General features: G+C 41.8%; 1 protein-coding gene across 6 annotated transcripts in view; it reads right to left on the bottom strand.

Moving 5' to 3' along the window:
• vps13a (vacuolar protein sorting 13 homolog A) overlaps nt 1-19,445 on the bottom strand; it is a 421,720-nt gene that overhangs the window by 110,528 nt on the left and 291,747 nt on the right. For all 6 annotated transcript variants that reach the window (XM_043712521.1, XM_043712528.1, XM_043712537.1 and 3 more), the window contains 3 exons: nt 18,152-18,280; nt 15,530-15,663; nt 9,072-9,207 (listed from right to left, as the gene is read on the bottom strand). In XM_043712521.1, coding sequence (XP_043568456.1) covers nt 9,072-9,207; nt 15,530-15,663; nt 18,152-18,280 — 399 coding nt within the window. The remainder of the gene's footprint in view (nt 1-9,071; nt 9,208-15,529; nt 15,664-18,151; nt 18,281-19,445) is intronic.

The following is a 19,445-nucleotide window of genomic DNA, read 5'->3' as shown; positions in this document are numbered from 1 at the left end:
CCTGGTACTTGAGTCACAAAACATTAGCATGCAAGTGTAGCAAGTGATTAGCAAGGAAAATGCAATCTTTGCATTCGCTACAAGGTGAAGGGAATATAAAGGTCAGGAAGTTTTACCACTGTTGTGCATGGAATTAGTGAGACCACGTGTCCAACACTATGTGTAGTTTTGGTTGCTTTATTTAACAAAACAAAATTACATCACCACAGTTGAGGGAAGGTTCACTTAGGGAGATGTTCTACCTGGAAAGATTGGACAGATTTGGATATTTCTCAACAGAAGTTTATTTAAAGCAGAGAGAATTAGAATCAAAATATCATTTATTGTCACGGTTACTCAAATACAGGAGTACTGTGAAAAGTTTAACAATGTCACCTCTTATGGAGCCATCTTAGATACAATTACTAGGTACGAATCTTATATACATAAGAGGAATAAAGAGAAAATTGGTTGCATTACTTCAGAGTGTTTAAAAAATGAGTTACAAATAAGCAAGTTAAAGGATTGACATTACCGTCAAATAAAAAAATTTCAAGTAAACATTACATTGCAACAGATCAATGCAGAGGCTTACAAATGTAGTCTGACCGCCCTTGCCAGACCACAGTACAACAACCATCCCCACTCAACTCCAAACCTCCAGTCCGCTACACACCGGCTCATAACTGCTCCAAGGTAAGTTCTGAGACTGCTTCCCTGCGCCAGCCGCTGCTCCGGGACTGCTTCCCCGCGCCAGCCGCCGCTCCGGGACTGCTTCCCCGCGCCAGCCGCCGCTCCGGGGCTGCTTCCCCGCGCCAGCTGCCGCTCCGGGACTGCTTCCCCGCGCCAGCCGCCGCTCCGGGACTGCTTCCCCAGGTCAGCCGCCGCTCTCCGGGACTGCTTTCCCAGGCCAGCCGCCGCTCCGGGACTGCTTCCCCAGGCCAGCCGCCGCTCCGGGACTGCTTCCCCATGTCAGCCGCCGCTCCGGGACTGCTTCCCCAGGTCAGCCGCCGCTCCGGGACTGCTTCCCCAGGTCAGCCGCCGCTCCGGGACTGCTTCCCCGCGCCAGCTGCCGCTCCAGGACTGCTTCCCCAGGACGGCCGCTGCTCTCCGGGACTGCTTCCCCAGGCCAGCCGCCGCTCCGGGACTGCTTTCCCAGGCCAGCCGCCGCTCCGGGACTGCTTCCCCAGGTCAGCCGCCGCTCTGGGACTGCTTCCCCGCGCCAGCCGCTGCTCCGGGACTGCTTCCCCAGGTCAGCCGCCGTTCCGGGACCGCTTCCCCGCGCCAGCCGCCGCTCCGGGACTGCTTCCCCGCGCCAGCCGCTGCTCCGGGACTGCTTGCCCAGGTCAGCCGCCGCTCTGGGACTGCTTCCCCGCACCAGCCGCCGCTCCGGGACTGCTTCCCCAGGTCAGCCGCCGCTCCGGGACTGCTTCCCCAGGTCAGCCGCCGTTCCGGGACTGCTTCCCCGCGCCAGCCGCCGCTCCGGGACTGCTTCCCCGCGCCAGCCGCTGCTCCGGGACTGCTTGCCCAGGTCAGCCACCGCTCTGGGACTGCTTCCCCGCGCCAGCCGCCGCTCCGGGACTGCTTGCCCAGGTCAGCCACCGCTCCGGGACTGCTTCCCCAGGTCAGCCGCCGCTCTCCGGGACTGCTTTCCCAGGCCAGCCGCCGCTCCGGGACTGCTTCGCCGCGCCAGCCGCCGCTCCGGGACTGCTTCCCCGCGCCAGCCGCTGGTCCGGGAAACATACATGTTTCATTAAGATTATGAAGGTGACAGGATAGATGATGAAAGGGTATCTTCTTTTGTGGGACAGAATAAAACTAGAGATAATTTAAAAATAAGGGAGTGCCTCAGTTAAGATGGAGCTGAAAGTTGTGCATTTTTGGAACTTACTTACCCAACAACCAGTGGAAGATAAATTATTAAAACTTTTTTTTTAAAAGGCATAAGAAGATAGATTCTGATGAACAAATCACTCAAAGCATTTTGAATGGGTGTGCATGTGCGATTGAGGCCACTATCAAATTAGCAACTATGTAACACTCGCCTGCAGATGACTTACTTCGGTACAGTGCTCACACCTAAGTGCACATGAGAAACTGGATTTGATTAAAAATCTAATCATCATTTCTCAGGGAGGATCAATCACTGAAGGATAGAAAATGCTTCAAGAAGCATCTCAATCTTTGTGACCATTGGTATTACTATTTTATTCAAAGGGCTGGAAAGGAAAACAGCCTTTAGACATACATGGGAATTCACTTGCTCGTGATAGTCACAATGGGAGATGGATTGCAGCATGCAATTTTCATTGCCTATGATAAGAAACTCATTTGTTCTGTAAAAAAAAATCTCATTGAGGGCATAAGTGCATAAAACCAGACCAAAAATGCTTTTGCAATAGATATGTACTGACAACATGCTCGAAAGTGATCTTCAAAAGTGATACGAAATGAAACTATGATGAACTAACAGTGATGTACAGGATATGACGCACTGCACTCATAAAGACTCTGATGAAATATCCTCCACTTTGCCTCAGAGGATGTGCAGGCAGGCAACTCACCTCTCATCTATGAGGCACGGAGCAGCTTGGTGGCTGCACTCATCATGGAAGAGCCCTACCTCCAACTGCAGTCTCTGCATTTGCTGCCAATTTAGATAAATGTCACAAAGAGTTTTGGTAGAGGAGCTGGGGAGTTGGATGATGAGGAGGATGCCTGATGTTTACATGACATTCATCCTCCTTACTAACCTCCCAGCTCTATGTTGGCCTCCAAGCGGATGAGCTGGAGTTAGTTACGTAGGTGCAATCATCCACACCTGCAACCGTTGTGTCACCAGTGCAAACACAGTTCATCTGTTTCATGGATATTCATATTCTGAGTGAACTGAGCCAGGTTATTGAGTGAGCGCTGTACTCTTTACAGAGTTACAATGCTCTTGTATCCATTCAAAAAGTGATGCAGCATGTACTATTGATCAGTTCTTGCTGTTCTCTTATGGTTAAAGCTCATTCAAACAAGCCGCCGAAATGAGGCGGTCATCACTGTGATGGTCTCCTTTATTCCCTATGTCAGCTTGCATTGTTTCAGAGAACTTCATCAGACATCCACACATTTGTATAGTCAGATGTGCTATAATGCGGTATTTTGTTCTCGTGCAATCCCGTGTTATAACAAAATCGCTTAATAGCAGAACAATTTAATGCTTGAAATACTGTGCTCTTGATGTGACTCATGAAGTCTTATCTCAATTTCCACTGTAGCATCTTTACAAAAGGGACTGTTCACTTTCACCTCTGATTCAGACTGCATTGCAGCTCCTTCACCATGTGCAATCCAATCTAAATGCATGCTGTGTATATCCAAAGTACATGAATCTGTAGTCAGTGGTCTGTGGATTGATGAGATTTGACACTGCCTCCTCAGACATCTCTTCCACCTTCTGACACCTGAGGGATGAAGCAGCTTGAAGGATGGATAGATTTATTATTACTCCAAAATAAAATCCAGCCTGATTGATCATACATAGTTTTATTAATTTAGTAAATGTGGTTGCCATTTACTGAAACAGTCATGCAGGGTTGCAGTTTCTTTAACAATAGAATGGAAGTTTATTACAGCAAAGAACAAACATAAGTTAAGCTATCCAATTATAGACCACAATGTAAAAGATCTTAAACCACAAAGCAAAGTCTTGCACCGTCACCTGACACACTGTGTTAGACACTCCAATGTGGAAAATGGTCACTTTACAGCAAATCTTTATGTTCAATTCAACTGATTCTCCTTGGTTCTTTCCTCTGAATTGTGAAGTCTTCTTACACAGGTCGTTCTGCTATAATGCACGTTTCGTTAACATGGTTTCACGATAACACATTTGACGAACTGGGGACACTGTTTCTAAAGGGCAAAACTTTAAAGCTTGTATTGGTTATAATGCAATTTTGGCCCAATAAGTTTAAATTGCGCTGCTATTACGTGGTTTTCTTATAACATGGGATTGCACGAGAGCGAAATACTGCATTACAGCATATCTGACTGTATGAATATTTACAAATCTAAAAACTTAGACCTTTACAGCTTTTAATAACCTGCAAGTTTCTAACTAAATACTCCTGTTTGGAAGTTTCCCCAAATTTAACATTCATACTGAGCTAACTGTTTTCCTTGAACTGTTCTATATTCCTTTCTAGGACAGAAACTATACTTATTTCTGACCCAAGTCAGGTCTCTTCCAAAACTGCCAAAAAATTTTTAATCTCTGGATTTTTCTTGCACTGACCACTCTGATATTGCCTTAACAAATTCAATTCAATTCAATTCAATCAGACCTCCTGAACCAGGCACTGGAGATCCTGGTCACTTGAGAGGAACCACCTTACCTCTCACTTCCGTAAGTCATCAAGAGATGACAAACAAAAAAAAACACAATGTTCCAAGTTAAACAAGTCTTACATAGAATATCCATTTGTTTACATACATGAAACAGGCTTATGAGCTCAGCAACACCTGATGTTGCCCAAACTACCTTGTTCCCTCCACATCAGAGCTGAAAATGTGTTCCTGGAAAAGCGCAGCATCCAAGGGGCAGGAGAATCGACGCTTCGGGCATGAGCCCACTGGTACAGAGTCAGAGTTGTACAGCAGGGAAACAGACCCTTTGGTTCAACCAGACCTCGCTGACCAGATGTTCTAAATTAATCTAGTGCCATTTGCCAGCATTTGGCCCATTTATCTCTAAACCCTTTCTATTTATGTAACCATCCAGATGCCTTTCAAATGTTGTAATTATGCCAACTTCCACCACATTCCTCTGACAGCTCATTCCATTCACACACCACCCTCTGCATGAAAACGTTGCCCCTTAGGTCCCTTTTATATTTGCTTCCCCCCTCCCCTCACCTTAAACCTATACCCTCACATTTTGGACTCCTCTACCTTGGGAAAAAGAGCTTGGCTATTCAACCTATCCATATCCTTCATTATTTTATAAACTTCATAGAATCCCTACAGTGTGAAAACAGGTCATTTGGCCCAACAAGTCCACACCGAACCTCCGAAGAGTAAACCATTCAGATCCATTCCCCTATCCGATTACTCTACATTTGCCCTGACTAATGCATCTAATCTGCACATCCCAAAATACGCTGGGTCAATTTAGCACGGCTAATTCACCTCATTTGCACATCTTTGGACTGTGGGAGGAAACCGGAGCACCCAGAGGAAACCAACACAGACACGGGGAGAATGTGCAAACTCTACACAGATAGTTGCCGAGGCTGAAATCGAAACTGGGTCCCTGGTGTTGTGAGGCAGCAGTGATAGCCACTGAGCCACCATGCCAATTCTATAAGGTCAACCTTCAACACTCCAGGGCAAATAGCCTCAGCTTATTCAGCCTCTCCCAATAGCTCAAACCCCCCAACATTTTTATGAATCTTTTCTGAAGCCTTTCAAGTTTCACAATATCTTTCCTACAGCACGGAGACCAGAACTGAATGCAGTATTCCAAAAGTTCCAAAAGCCATTGTCCTGGACAGCTGTAACATGACATCCCAACTCCTGTACACGATGCACTGACTAATAAAGGAAAGCACACTTCTTCACTATTGTATCTACCTGCAACTCCACTTTCAAGAACTATGAACCTGCACGCCAAGGTTTCTTTGTTCAGCAAAAGGACCTTACCATGAAGTGTACAAGTCCTGCCCGATTCGCCTTACCAAAATGCAACATCTCACATTTATTGAAATTAAACTTCATCAGCCTCCACGCCTCGGCCTACTGATCAAGATCCCATTGTACTCTGAGATAACCTTCTTCACTGTCCACTACACCAATTTTGTGTTATCTGCAAACTTACTCACCATTCTTCTGAAATCCACATTCAAACCATTTATATAAATGACAAAAAGCAGCAGGCCCAGTACCGATCCTTGTGGCACACTGCTGGTCACAGGCCTCCAATCCATAAAACCTTCACTATCGCCCTTCACCTCCTACCTTTAAGTCAATCTTGTCTTCAAATGGCTAGCTCTCCCTGGATTCCATGTGATCTAACCTTGCTAATCACTGTGCCACTGTGCCACCGTGGGCAGCACGGTGGCACAGTGGTTAGCACTGCTGCCTCACAGCGCCTGAGACCCAGGTTCAATTCCCGCCTCAGGCGACTCACTGTGTGGAGTTTGCACGTTCTCCCCGTGTCTGCGTGGGTTTCCTCCGGGTGCTCCGGTTTCCTCCCACAGTCCAAAGATATGCAGGTCAGGTGAATTGGCCATGCTAAATTGCCCGCAGTGTTAGGTAAGGAGTAAATGTAGGGGTATGGGTGGGTTGCGCTTCGGTGGGTCGGTGTGGACTTGTTGGGCCGAAGGGCCTGTTTCCACACTGTAATGTAATCTAATCTAATCTAATTAGTCTAACATGCAGAATCTTGTCAAACACCTTGCTTACGTACATATAGACAACTCCTTCAATCTGTCAAACTTTTGTTACTTCTTCAAAAAACTCAATCAAGTTAGTGAGACACAACTTCCCATGCACAAAGCCATGTTGACTTTCACTAATCAGTCCTTGCCTTTCCAAATACATGTAAACCATGTCCTTCAGAATCCCCTCCATTAACTTATCCACTACTGATATCAGTCTCACCAGTTTATTGTTCCCTGGCTTTTCCTTGCCATCTTTTTTAAATAATGCACCACATTAGCTACCCTCTAGTCTTCTGCCACCTCACCTCTGGCTATCAATGATGCAAGAGGTCCAGCAACCACTTCCCTTGCTTCCCACAAAGTTCTGGGGTACACCTGATCAAGTCTTGGGGATTTATCCATCTTTATGCATTTTAAGGTGTTCAGGGCCTCCTTTTCTGTAATATAGACACTTTTAAAGATATTATTTATTTCTCCAGGTTCTCTACTTCCACATCCTTCTCCACAGTTTGTGGCATATTCTGCCACGGCAGTGTGCAGCTTTAAGGATCCTATGCAAGGTCACACAGAGTTGGGTGGAAGGAGGGAATGTGGAATGTTAAAATTTCCTTGCAAATGAGGTATCCACCAGTCATTATGGAGGCTTTCCACCGCACAGTCATTAGAGAATATCTCATATGGTTCATAATGCCAGCCCATGACAGGGTCTTGTTTTCCAGCATCAATTTACTTGAACATGTACCCCTTCATTACAAGGTAAACAGGTATCAGCAATCCTATGAATGATTATCTCTCCTTCTGTTTGCAACTAACTGGACAACCAGTACAATTAATGGTCATCTGATTCCTTTTATTAACAGCTTCTCTCAGGACCAGAAATGGTCATTCAACTATTTCTTACTCAGCAGGAACTCTCACCAAGATCTACTTTGATGCAGAGTCTAAGAAGAATTCATAACATAGCAACTCCCTCTGCATAGTTACTGCTTCCAAGGTCAATGAACTACACTGTCACACACCCAATCCTGGAGCAAAGATTTGTTTTTCCTGATATGAGTTCAGTAAGCTAGAAAGTTTCCTGATTCTGCAGATGTGTCAAACACATTTGGAATACTGCGTACAGTTCTGGTACCAAAAGGATGTGGATGGTTTGGAGAGGGTGCAGAGGAGGTTCACCAGAATGTGGCCTGGTATGGAGGCCACTAGCTATGAAGAGAGGTTGGGCAGATGAGGATTATCTTCATTAGAAAGATGATGGTTGAGGGGGCACCTGATTGAGGTCTACAAAATCATACGAGATATAGACAGGGTGGATAGCAAGAAGCTTCTTCCCCCCTCCCCCCAAGAGTGTGGGGGCCTTGATTACTAGGGATCACGAGTTCAAGGTGAGAGGTGAAAAGTTTAAGGGAGATATGCGTGAAAAGTTCTTTACGCAGAGGGTGGTGGGTGCCTGGAATGCATTGACAGTGGAGATGGTAGATGTGGAAGACATGGGCGCGATAATATCATTTAAGATGTAGCTAGACAGATACATGATTGGGCAGGGAGCAAAGAGATACTGATCCTTAGAAAATAGACGACAGGTTTAGATAGAGGATCTGGATCGGCGTAGGCTTGGAGCACCAAAGGTCCTGTTCCTGTGCTGTAATTTTCTTTGTTCTTAGTTCTTATCCACACTATATGTAAATTTAGGCATGAGACTCAATTGCAGAAAATGGCATAGCTGGGTCACTGCTTCTGTGAAGTAAAGGTATGCCTCTCAAAGTATGTGGTATGAACGGCATGGTCAACAAAATTGGGTCCAGTAGACAAACCAGTCAAAATGTTATTAAACTGTGTAAAAAATTTGCCTCATGGTCTATCAACTCATTAGTGATGAACTCATCAACTGGGCAGTGAATTGATGATTTTAAGAAAGACAGCACACTAGCAAAGTATGTAATATCAGAGAAATAAGCATAAATGCCAAAGACATGGTTAGTGGAGCAGACACACATTCATTTTATATGACCACAGTCTGTGGTGAGGCAAAGTCTCCGAACTATGAAATTCAATGACATTGTTTTGCTAATTAAATGCAAACTGAGCATGCATCTTTCTCTGCCTCCATTGCCTCAAAAATCAAAACCTGAAAAGTTTGATGTTACAAAATCGGAATTTTCTTTTCATCAAATAAAAGACTACCACCTGCTTCAGGAGGGTGCTTGTAAAATTGGTCCATTATGCTTAGGATCAGAATTTGTATTATCACCTTGCCAGAGAAAAGGTGAACACATTAATGGTCACGTGATACACATGGTCAGTTGCATTAGTTGTATGATCAGAAACAAAACTGACTCTAAAGTGAGATACATGAAAATAGAACTAAACCAATGCAATACAATAACAAATACTGTTCTTTAATGCTTTCTGATAAGTAAGTAGAATGTCACTCTGCTTACTATTTACATGCAGGACATTAATTGAGTGGACTGTGGGTCAACATTTGTAAGCAAATGAAATAAAACCAGGAACATCCAAATACGCTAATAGAAACATTGTCAGATTTTTAATATCAGAGAACTGAACTGAAATACAAGATAGGAATTTAATATCATCAAGTCAAAAGCAAACGGCAAAAGAAAGAGGGTGAAAACATCACAAAATTCTCTACATAATTACCTCGATTGTACTCAGCACTCTTGCTGTATCTTCACATCCACAGTACCAGCTCAGCATTCTTGATCCTGTTGGATCTTCCCAGGTATAGTAGGTTGCCTTACCTGGCTCTAGTTGATGTCCCTTTCCAGTTGAACTGCTGGTAACACACGATAAGACAATACTTCAGTTTTAATACAAATTCTAAGTTGCACTTCAGTGTTTTCAGTACTTGAAGATGAAACTTCAGTACAGATAAAACTACAGACCAAAAATATTAATTGATCTTTTGAAACACTGCCATTAAGTGACAGCAAACATTTTAAAAATAAATGTATAAAAAGAAGAAATCTGCACTTTTATTCCAATTTGGTAAAACAAGAACAAATGGAATAACTAATGCGGCTAACAAATTGCTTGCCACTTATAGGGGACCACTCATTTAACATCTGATAAGACATTTTACAGGAGTCATTTTCCCTCACAGAGTTATGGGCCTCAGTTTTAAGGTAGACTCCTTGATGCACAGAAGAGATTGGGACAGAAGAGGATTGGGGGTGAAAATATATGAATTGGACAACTTCACCCTGAGAAACTTTGAAGTACACAATTGAAAATATTAGCAATGTTTCTGCAAATTGCGGAGGCGTAAATAACATCCCAAGGTGATGTGAAATGTTAAAGAAATTCAAGCTGTGAGATTCTTGCTCAGCTGGAGAGGCTGACTCTCTCAAATACACAATATGTATTGTATTTTTCAGTACTTCTGTGGTTCAGGAGTGCTCCCCAAGGTTTAACGAAACCTTCAACCTCACCGATTCCCAGCTGAAATTTCCTCCTCCTTTCTCCACCTCATGCCACATCCCCTGAAATGCTGACTAAAGATTTCAAACTTCCTCCCACTTACGTTATGTCTGGATCAAATTGCTCTTAGGAGGGATGTGGGTTATATCACAAAATATACCCCTCTAAACCCTTGATCTTCCTGATCTTTGTATATAAAAATCTAATGATGTTGAAAGCTCCTCCATCATTTCACACAGAGCATCATCGTAAATTTTAAGGGTAAGTTCAGCTGAACAGCCAAATGTAAAGGACCAGTGATAATTAATTGTTTAGATCTCACTTGACTTCTTGGTTAATATATGATTAGTAATGAAGAATCTGAATGACCTGAAGTAGAGCTTCGAAATTGAAAAAAACTAACAAGACAAGAGGGTATCTAGGAAAAAGTGAGGACTGCAGATGCTGGAGTGGGCACAGGTTTTACACCTCTTTCAGCAGCAATGAAAGGTGCCAGGAGTGGAAGGTGGGTGGGTGGGGGGTGTGGACCTAACAAGGGAGTCACAGAGGGAATGGTCTCCGTGGAAAGCTGATAGGAGTGAGGAGGGAAATATATCTCTGTTGGTGGGGTTGGATTTTAGGTGGTGGAAATGGCAAAGGATAATGCGCTGTATCCAGAGATTAGTGGGGTGAAGGTGAGGAGCAGGGGTGTTCTATCCGTGTTGCAGTTGGAGGGGTGGGGTTCAAGACCAGAGTTGGGGGAAGTGGAGGAGATGCACTAGAGGGCATTGTTGATCATGTGGGAATGGAAATTGCAATCCTTGAGGTAGGAGGCTATCTCAGATGACCTGGAGTGGAATTATTTCTCCTGGGAGCAGATACAGCAGAGGCGGAGGAATTAGGAGTAAGAAATAGCGTATTTACAGGATGGAAGCTGGAAGGAGGTGCAGTCCAGGTAGCTGTGGGAGTCGGTGTGTTTGAAGTGGATGCCAATATTGATCTGGTCACCAGGGATGGAGACGGAGAGGTCCAAGAAGGGGAAGGAGGTCTCCAAGATGGTCCAGGTGAACTTGACGTCAGGTTGGAAGATGTTCGCGAAGTTGATGATCTGTTCAACCTCCTTGTGCGAGCACAAGGTGATGCTAATACAGCAGAGGAAAAAGGTGGGGGATAATGCCAGTGTACATGCGAAAGATGAAGAGGGAGGTATAGCTGGGGCCCATGCGGATGCCCATGGCTACCCCTCTTGTCTGAAGGAATTAGGAGGATTTGAAGAAGAAGAGGCTACCTAGCCAAACTGAAATGAAACCAAACAGACAGGAGAATTGATAAAAGAATAACGGGCTTTCTTTTAGGTGTTTCATGTTCAGCTAGGCTAATTCCAACAAGAAAGAAGGCAGGGAGCCAAAGCCAAAGCTCACTAGTAAGAGGAAGACACAATAAAAAACAAAAATAAAGATAGTATCTGACACACATCCAGTGAATTCTTCAAATGAAAATCAGGCCAAATACAATGGGTTGAGTAGGGATGTGAAAAGGAAAACAAGACGAGCTTAAAACAAACAGAATGGCAGTCAACATAAAAAAAACCCAAAAATTGTTTAACAGCATGTCATCAAGAAGTGGATAGAAACAGATGACTCTACTAGGAATGAAGGCAGCGCTTTATGCTGACCATTGCAAAGCAAAGTTGAAATACTTAATGTGTGTTTTTTACTGGTGTTCACTGACAAAACGAATGCAATCAAAACATTGCTAAAAGTAATGGATGAGAAGGCAATTGATAGACAGGACACACGGGAAAGGCTGGTTATGCTTAGAATGGATTAGCCATCTGCCCCAGATAGTTTACATCACTAGTTGATAAGGCAAGTGTGCTGGAGATAGCAAACAGTCTGCCATAAGTTTTCAAACTTCCTTACATGGGGTAGAAATGCTAGATAATGGCAAAGTGACAAATGTGACATCCTATTTAAGAAAGAATTTGAGGGCATATAAGGGATATACAGGTTGGCTATTTAATGTTAGTGATGGTCAAGGCTTTAAGAAAATAATGTTAAAATTTATGGTTAGGTTTCAGTTAATTAAGGAGGGGCAATATTGATCTTTAAAAATCAGAGGGTGTTTGACTGATCTAATTTTGAAGAGAAAGTGAGGACTGCAGCTGCTGGAGATCAAAGTCAAGAGTGACTTGCTGTGCTTTTCCCACACCACACTCTAAACTGATCTAATTTTGAGCATTTTAAAGAATTAACTGGAGGTTGTTGAAGGGAATGCAATGGATGCTATTTATTTGTATTTTAGGAAGTGTTTTTAAAAGTATCACATAATTAATGGGCTAATAAATTTAGGCTCATAGAATAAGAGGTCAGTGTCAGCATGGATAAAAATTAGCCTGAGGATAAAAAGCAGTGAGTTGTGTTAATGTTGTTTTTCTTACTGAAGGATGATTGACAGTAGTATTCCCCAGATGTCAATGACAGGATTACTACATTGTTAATATACATATATAGCATGAGATTGGAACATATTAGCATAAACTTTCAAAATTTCACAGCAAGAACAAACTTGGAAATGCAAACATTAAGGATGACATCATTTGATGGCAGCAGGATAGAGACTAGCAGAACGGACAGCTCAATGGCAGTTGGAATTTAATACAGTGATGTTTGAGACGACACATTTTGGTGGTCGGGACAATATGTACTTCATGGCACAATTCTAAACAACTGCAGGAACAGAGGTTACTGGTATTCATGTGATGGATTATTTAAGGTTGGCAGGACATTTTGAGAGTGTAGGGAACCACATGTATGGGATCTTGGGATGCCTAAATAAAAGGATTTAGTACAAAAAGTGTTTGAGGCTATTGTGAACCTCAAAGTTCAATAAAGGCTACCACAAAAATCTACATCTAGATCTGACACTTATACTTTGGAATGGATGTGAGGGCCCTTACAGCACTCAGATTAAATTTATGAGTGCACTTCCAGGAATTTAAAGTAGATAAATAAAATATCTACAGCCCGGTGTTTTGAAAGAAGTGGCTGTAAAAACATGATGGTCACCTTTCAAAATTCTGTAGACTTTGGAATGGTTCCACCAGATTGGAAGGTGGCAAATTTCTTATGGTCTGACGTAGAATTTTAGCTGCTAGGTTAGGTTAGAGAAACTGGAGCAGAAGTGATTTAGGGAAGATTTGGCAGAGTGTTATGGACCAGGCCAGATCCCCTCAAAATATTTTAAGATAGCCTACACCCTAACTTTTTCTTATTTTAAAAGGCAGGTGTAAAGTGGTTGTTCCAATTGGGATGCAGCTGGTCAAACCACTTGGTTTTAAGCAAAACAATTTATTTAAACACTACAGCTGAAACACAAAAGGAAGCAGCATTTAGAATAACTTAACTATGGGAAACCTTAACCAACCCAATACAGTCACTACTTCTAAATACCTGTTCCAATACAGTAATACCCCACAAACATACCTCTTGGAAAAAAAGGTAAATTCAAACACAGATTCTTACTGGCAGGAGGGTACACCATCCAAAGAGATTTCAGAAGGTCAGAGGAGTTCTTTATTGAAACTTGCGACTTCCCTGGACTCTCTCATGTTGTGACTTAACAAGGTTAGATATCATGGGATACAGGGAGAACTAGCCATTTGGATACAGAACTGGCTCAAAGGTAGAAGACAGAGGGTGGTGGTGGAAGGTTGTTTTTCAGACTGGAGACCTGTGACCAGTGGAGTGCCACAAGAATCGGTGCTGGATCCTCTACTTTTTGTCATTTACATAAATGATTTGGATGCAAGCATAAGAGGTATAGTTAGTAAGTTTGCAGATGACACCAAAATTGGAGGTGTAGTGGACAGCGAAGAGGGTTACCTCAGAATACAACAAGATCTTGACCAGATGAGCCAATGGGCTGAGAAGTGACAGATGGAGTTTAATTCAGATAAATGTGAAGTGCTGTATTTTGGGAAAGCAAATCTTAGCAGGACCTATACACTTAATGGTAAGGTCCGAGGGAAGTGTTGCTGAACAAAGAGACCTTGGAGTGCAGGTTCATAGCTCCTTGAAAGTGGAGACGTAGGTAGATAGGATAGTGAAGGCGGCGTTTGGTATGCTTTCTTTTATTGGTCAGAGTATTGAGCACAGGAGTTGGGAGGTCATTGATTAGGCCCCAGGAAATTGTTTAGGCCACTGTTGGAATATTGCGTGCAATTCTGGTCTCCTTCCTATCGGAAAGATGTGATACTTGAAAGGGTTCAGAAAAGATTTACAAGGATGTTGCCAGGGTTGGAGGATTTGAGCTATAGGGAGAGGCTGTACAGGCTGGGGTTTTTTTCCCTGGAGGTCAGAGGCTGAGGGGTGACCTTACAGAGAGGTTTACAAAATTATGAGGGAGATGGATGGGATAAATTGACAAAGTCTTTTCCCTGGGGTCGGGGAGACCAGAACTAGAGGGTATTAGGTTTAGGGTGAGAGGGGAAAGATACAAAAGAGATCTAAGGGGTAACATTTTCACGCAGAGGGTGGTACGTGTATGGAATGAGCTGCCAAAGGAATTGGTGGAGGTTGGTACAATTGCAACATTTGGACGGGCACATGAATAGAAAGGGTTTGGAGGGATAATGGGCCGGGTGCTAGCAGGTGGGACTAGATTGGGTTGGGATATCTGGTCGGCACGGCCAGGATGAACCAAAGGGTCTGTTTCCATGTTGTACATCTCTATGACTCCATGACTGCTCCAATTAAAACAAACTAGGAAAAGCCTGAACTGGGAAAACTGGCCACCCTCCTTGCATTGATAAATAGACCCTTCGACACCTCTGCCTTTACGACCTTTCTTCAAAAAAAAACAAAGGACAAAATAACTTTATTAAAGTGAAAGCATCACAAGAGATATACACAAATATGCAGATAAGGTTGACAAAGAAAAGCCCTTCCCAAAGCTAATTACTTGGGGTTACAAATTTAAAGTGGTGCACAAAAATACAGGAGGATATGTGGAAGAACTCTTTTACGCAGTGAATGGTAATGATTTTGCACTTGATGCAATAGTGAGATGGACCACTGTGCTTTCAAAAGGAAAATAGATAGGGACTGGGTTGGAAATAAACCTACAGGGCAAAGGGGAGGGGGAAATGAGCTGAGTGCCAGGGGCTTAGCTTAATTACTCACTTTTCTATACTGCCATAATGACAGTATAACTTTAAAGTGACTGCGTTTTAAAAACACTTAAGATTCAAGTATCAACAATGGATTAGCATTTTGATAAATGTGTGTATTCTGACATAGCTGTTGGGCCCTTGACAGATGACATTTTTAATAATTGTCAAAAGGTGCAAATAATGTTTAATAATCTTGAAATAAATTGTAGAATGCAATACATAGCAAAACCTTAGAATACAGATCTATCTGCAAAGACAGTTACCATCAGTAAATTACAATTTATGGAATACATGCTTATCTGATTTTTGAAAGACAAATTCTATGAATTGATGTGGACAGCCTATTGCTAAAATGTATTCCAGAGAGTTTTTTTTTGTTAATTAAAGTACATGTTCACTGTTGTCTTAACTGGGAACTGAAATTAAGCCCAGCTCACTACTATGCTTATAGAATTCCTAAATAGAATGATCAACAAAGTTTAATAGAAGCAGTTCAAACAAATTCTTGTTATACATGTAAAGGTACCTCTGATGATACTCAATCCTGCTTGCATTTGTGTGGTTAATAATGAGGAATGGAGCAGCCCCTTCATGATAGTCCTTAAAAGTCACCACTATCGAATGTTCTGCCAAGTGTACTTCTGCTATGATACCTCCAAACTGTAACATAAGAAGGAAGTTTCAATCAGGTTGAGAATCATATTATAGCTCATTTTAAATTCATTGAAATTCACAATATACAATTTAAAAACACATTTCTGCTGTCTGGACATGCTAAGTTTTGAAATGGAGTATCAAGTCCTTTAGATCAAAGGGTCAACACTTGATCACAAATGAGAATGTTCTTAATATTTTCACTGCAGCAGAAGCAATAAGGTCACAGTTGGAAACTATTAGGAAGTAGTAATGGCTTAGACATAGTCCATCTAGCATCTACTTTTCAAATGCTGCACAAACCCTCAGTGCTCCAATGTGGTGTGCAGGACAGAAATACAATTTCCATCTTAAAATGCAGCATTCACTATAAGATTTAGAGCAGGCAAATGATTTCCTTTAATTTCACCTGAAGCAGTTCGTGAGCACTTTGCGTGAGCAATTCATACCTAACTGAGGTTTCACCAATTTGTCCAAAGTTCATCAGAAGCTGAACTCAAGAAAACCAATTACAGAGGTTACAAAAGCAAAACAGAAATTGCTGGAAAAATTCAACAGATCTGGCAGCACCTGTGGACAGAAATCGGAGTTAATGTTTTGGACCCAGTAACACTTTTTCAAAACTTCTTCAGTTCTGATTTCTAGCATTTGCAGTTCTTTTCTTTCTTTTCCTCCAATTTACGAGATTGTTCATCAATAAAATGAGCAACTCAACTCCTGGCCCTAAAATTGATCTCTTCCTAATCTCCAGCCTCATCTCTCGATCCTAAATTGCCCAATACTAACTGGCTCTACTGATGCCAGATCAACTCCTTTTGGCAGTGCCTCTATCTTCAGATACCAACCCCTGATCTGGAATTTCTCTGTCAACATCCAAACTTGTGCATGTTCATCTTTCGATTCCTGATTCAGGGCATCTCTCTTGATTCCAATATGTAGAGCTATTATGGGATGGCCATTGCAGCCAAATTTGGAATTTCCTCATCTATTGGGTCCTTCAAATTTTGGATACGAATGAGACCTGAGAATTAGTATTTGAAGGGAATCACACCTCAAAATTCAGATATTAAAAAAAACAGAAACTCAACTGGTCTGACAGCATCTGTGGTGAAAAGAAAAGAGCTAATGTTTCAAGTCCAGTAAGATTTCTTTGAACCATCTGGAATAGGGGTTCAGTTTTGAGGACTGCTTGGCAGGAAGGGTTCACTGACATTGGAAAGGGTGCAACTTAGATTTACCAAAATGATACTGGAATATAATATTGAGGGTAGTTTCTATAATTTCAGCTTGGATATCTTTGAGTTTAAAAGCTGAGGGGCGATCGAATTTCAAAATGATAAATAAAAAATCTGGAAATATTCAACAGAAAGGTAAATTTCTAGAGAGAGAAACAGTTAACATCCACAATCAATGACTTTTCATCACTAGTTAGAAATGTAATAAGCTTTGCACAAGGAATGAATTGGAACAGGAAAAATTATGATCTGTGACAAGGTGGTAGCCCAAAATAACTGAATTATAGAAGAGTAATTCTTACAGTACCCAAGGGAATGGAGCAGTACAAGAAAAGAAGTACTTTAAAAGTACATGATGTGCTTTAATTAGGTGTATTTCTGACAGCAAGCAAAAATAAAAGATAAATGAAACAAGCAAAGAAAATAATTGTGAATCAGAGGGCACATTTAAATTGTTTTGCAAAAGTAGCAAATGCGAGATGAGAAGAAAAAGACTCACATTGCAAGTGGTCGGAGTTTGGAATTCATTGCTTGGAACTGTGATGCAGACAGGGTCAATTGAGGCATTTAAAAAAGGCTTCGACGAATACAGAAGCATGAACAATGTGCAGGGTTATAGGGACAAGACGTGGGTTTGGTACTGTGCTCAGAGAGCTAGTGCAAACATGAGAAGGTTAAATGGCCTTCTGCTCCACAAAATTCAATGATTCTGTGAAAAGGAAACATAATGGGTCAGAAATGGTCTAAAATTGCTAAAATCAATTTTGAGTTTGAAAGACTGTAGAGTCCCTAATTGAAAAATAAGATTTGTATTTCATGTTGACATTGAACTTCACTGAAACAATGTAGTAGGCCAAGGGCAGAAACATCAATGTGAGATCAAATATCAAACCAACAAGGTCTTGGGATTTTTGAACGGAGTGAAGGTTCTGCAAAGCAGTCACAATCTACATTTGATCTTTCCAACTGTAGAGGAAACCACATTGTAAACACTGAATATATTGTATTAAATTGCAAAATTATTGGTTTGAAAAGTTGCATAATCAAAACAAATGTAATCGAGAAGGAAGAATTGAGACAATGTAATGACGTCCTTATAGGATATAGGGTGAGAAAATATTACCAAGTAACTGTGGGTGGCAGTAGGTTGGTAAAAAGTGCATTGTCTCTATCACATCATTTTCATAGGAGCCAATTTCACCTTGGTACTTTTGTATAATCATGGTTTTTATATCATAACATTTCTAAAACATTCATACCTTATTGTCCAGACGCAGTAAAAGACAATTTTCTTGTTTGTTGAAGTAAAACTTTTGGGGCCCAGCACTGCATCCTTCAATTCGAACTGCTAATCTCTCAGAATCTCTGGCAGGCCAGAATGGGCTGCACTGGTTAAAATAGATCAAACTATTCCGTAAATAAATTTTTAAAAATTATGACATGTTTAATGGTAAAATATAAAGTTAAATTATGTATTTTATTTAGACTGATAACATCAATAAGACTTTGTTCTATTGGATAATTTGACTCATTGTGCAGGCTACTCAATGGTAAAGAAATAAAACTGCGTGAACAATTCAAGCTGCTCAAATCCTATTTATAGACAAAGTGAAAACTGGAAAGTAAGCATACGTAAAGAAGTTACAAGATTTCTGCCTAACATAAAAATGACAGGACTGAGTGAACAGATGTGTGAAAGTTAATCTAACAAATAATTTCAGAGCAACCTCTTACTTCACAAGGCTATTGAAATAGCCAAGGGTAGGTAAGAACATTTACTGCAAAGTTCAGTTTTGAGCACATCAAAAGAAAGGTACAAATGAGGAAACTCATTTATTCCAACTTAGTTGAGCCATGCAACAGAATCCACCATGATTACAATCTGCACTTCTTTTTAAAAGGACTAAAGTTGTTTAAGGCCTATTGTAAATTATAGAAACCTGCAATATTAGGGTTCAGACATGATGGTGTAGTGGTAATGTCAATGGACTAGTAATCCGGAGGCCTAGGCCAATGTCCTGGAAATATAGGTTCAAATCCCACCGTGTTCATAGAAACATCAAATCCCTATGGTGTAGAAACAGGCCAATCAGCCATCGAGTCCACAATGACCCTCTGAAGAGAACCCACCCAAACCTCCCCCCTCCAATCTATGTAACCCTGCCTTTTCCATGGCTAATCCACTTAGCCTGCACATTCCTGGAAACTATGGGCAATTTAGCATGGCCAATCCAACTAACCTGCACATCTTTGGACTGTGGAAGGAGCACCTAGAGAAAACCCATGCAGCCATGAGAAGAACATGCAAACTCCACACAGTCACCTGATGGTGGTATAGAGCTTGGGTTGTTGTCTCTGTGATACAATGTTAACCACTGAGCCACTGTACCATTCCAAAAGGTGGCAGCTTCTGATGACTGGGAATTAAAGCCAGGTCTACTGCTTTGAAGGCAGCTATGCTCACCGCTATACCACCATTGCTAATATTAGTGCTACATATCACTCATGTTTGCTGGTAGAATTGAAATTCAATTAATAGAATCTGGAATATAA

This window comes from Chiloscyllium plagiosum, chromosome 2, assembly GCF_004010195.1.
Source record: "Chiloscyllium plagiosum isolate BGI_BamShark_2017 chromosome 2, ASM401019v2, whole genome shotgun sequence".
In the NCBI taxonomy this organism is placed as follows: domain Eukaryota; kingdom Metazoa; phylum Chordata; class Chondrichthyes; order Orectolobiformes; family Hemiscylliidae; genus Chiloscyllium; species Chiloscyllium plagiosum.
Note: the sequence above shows the minus strand (reverse complement) of the source record. Positions and strands in the feature narration are given on the sequence as shown.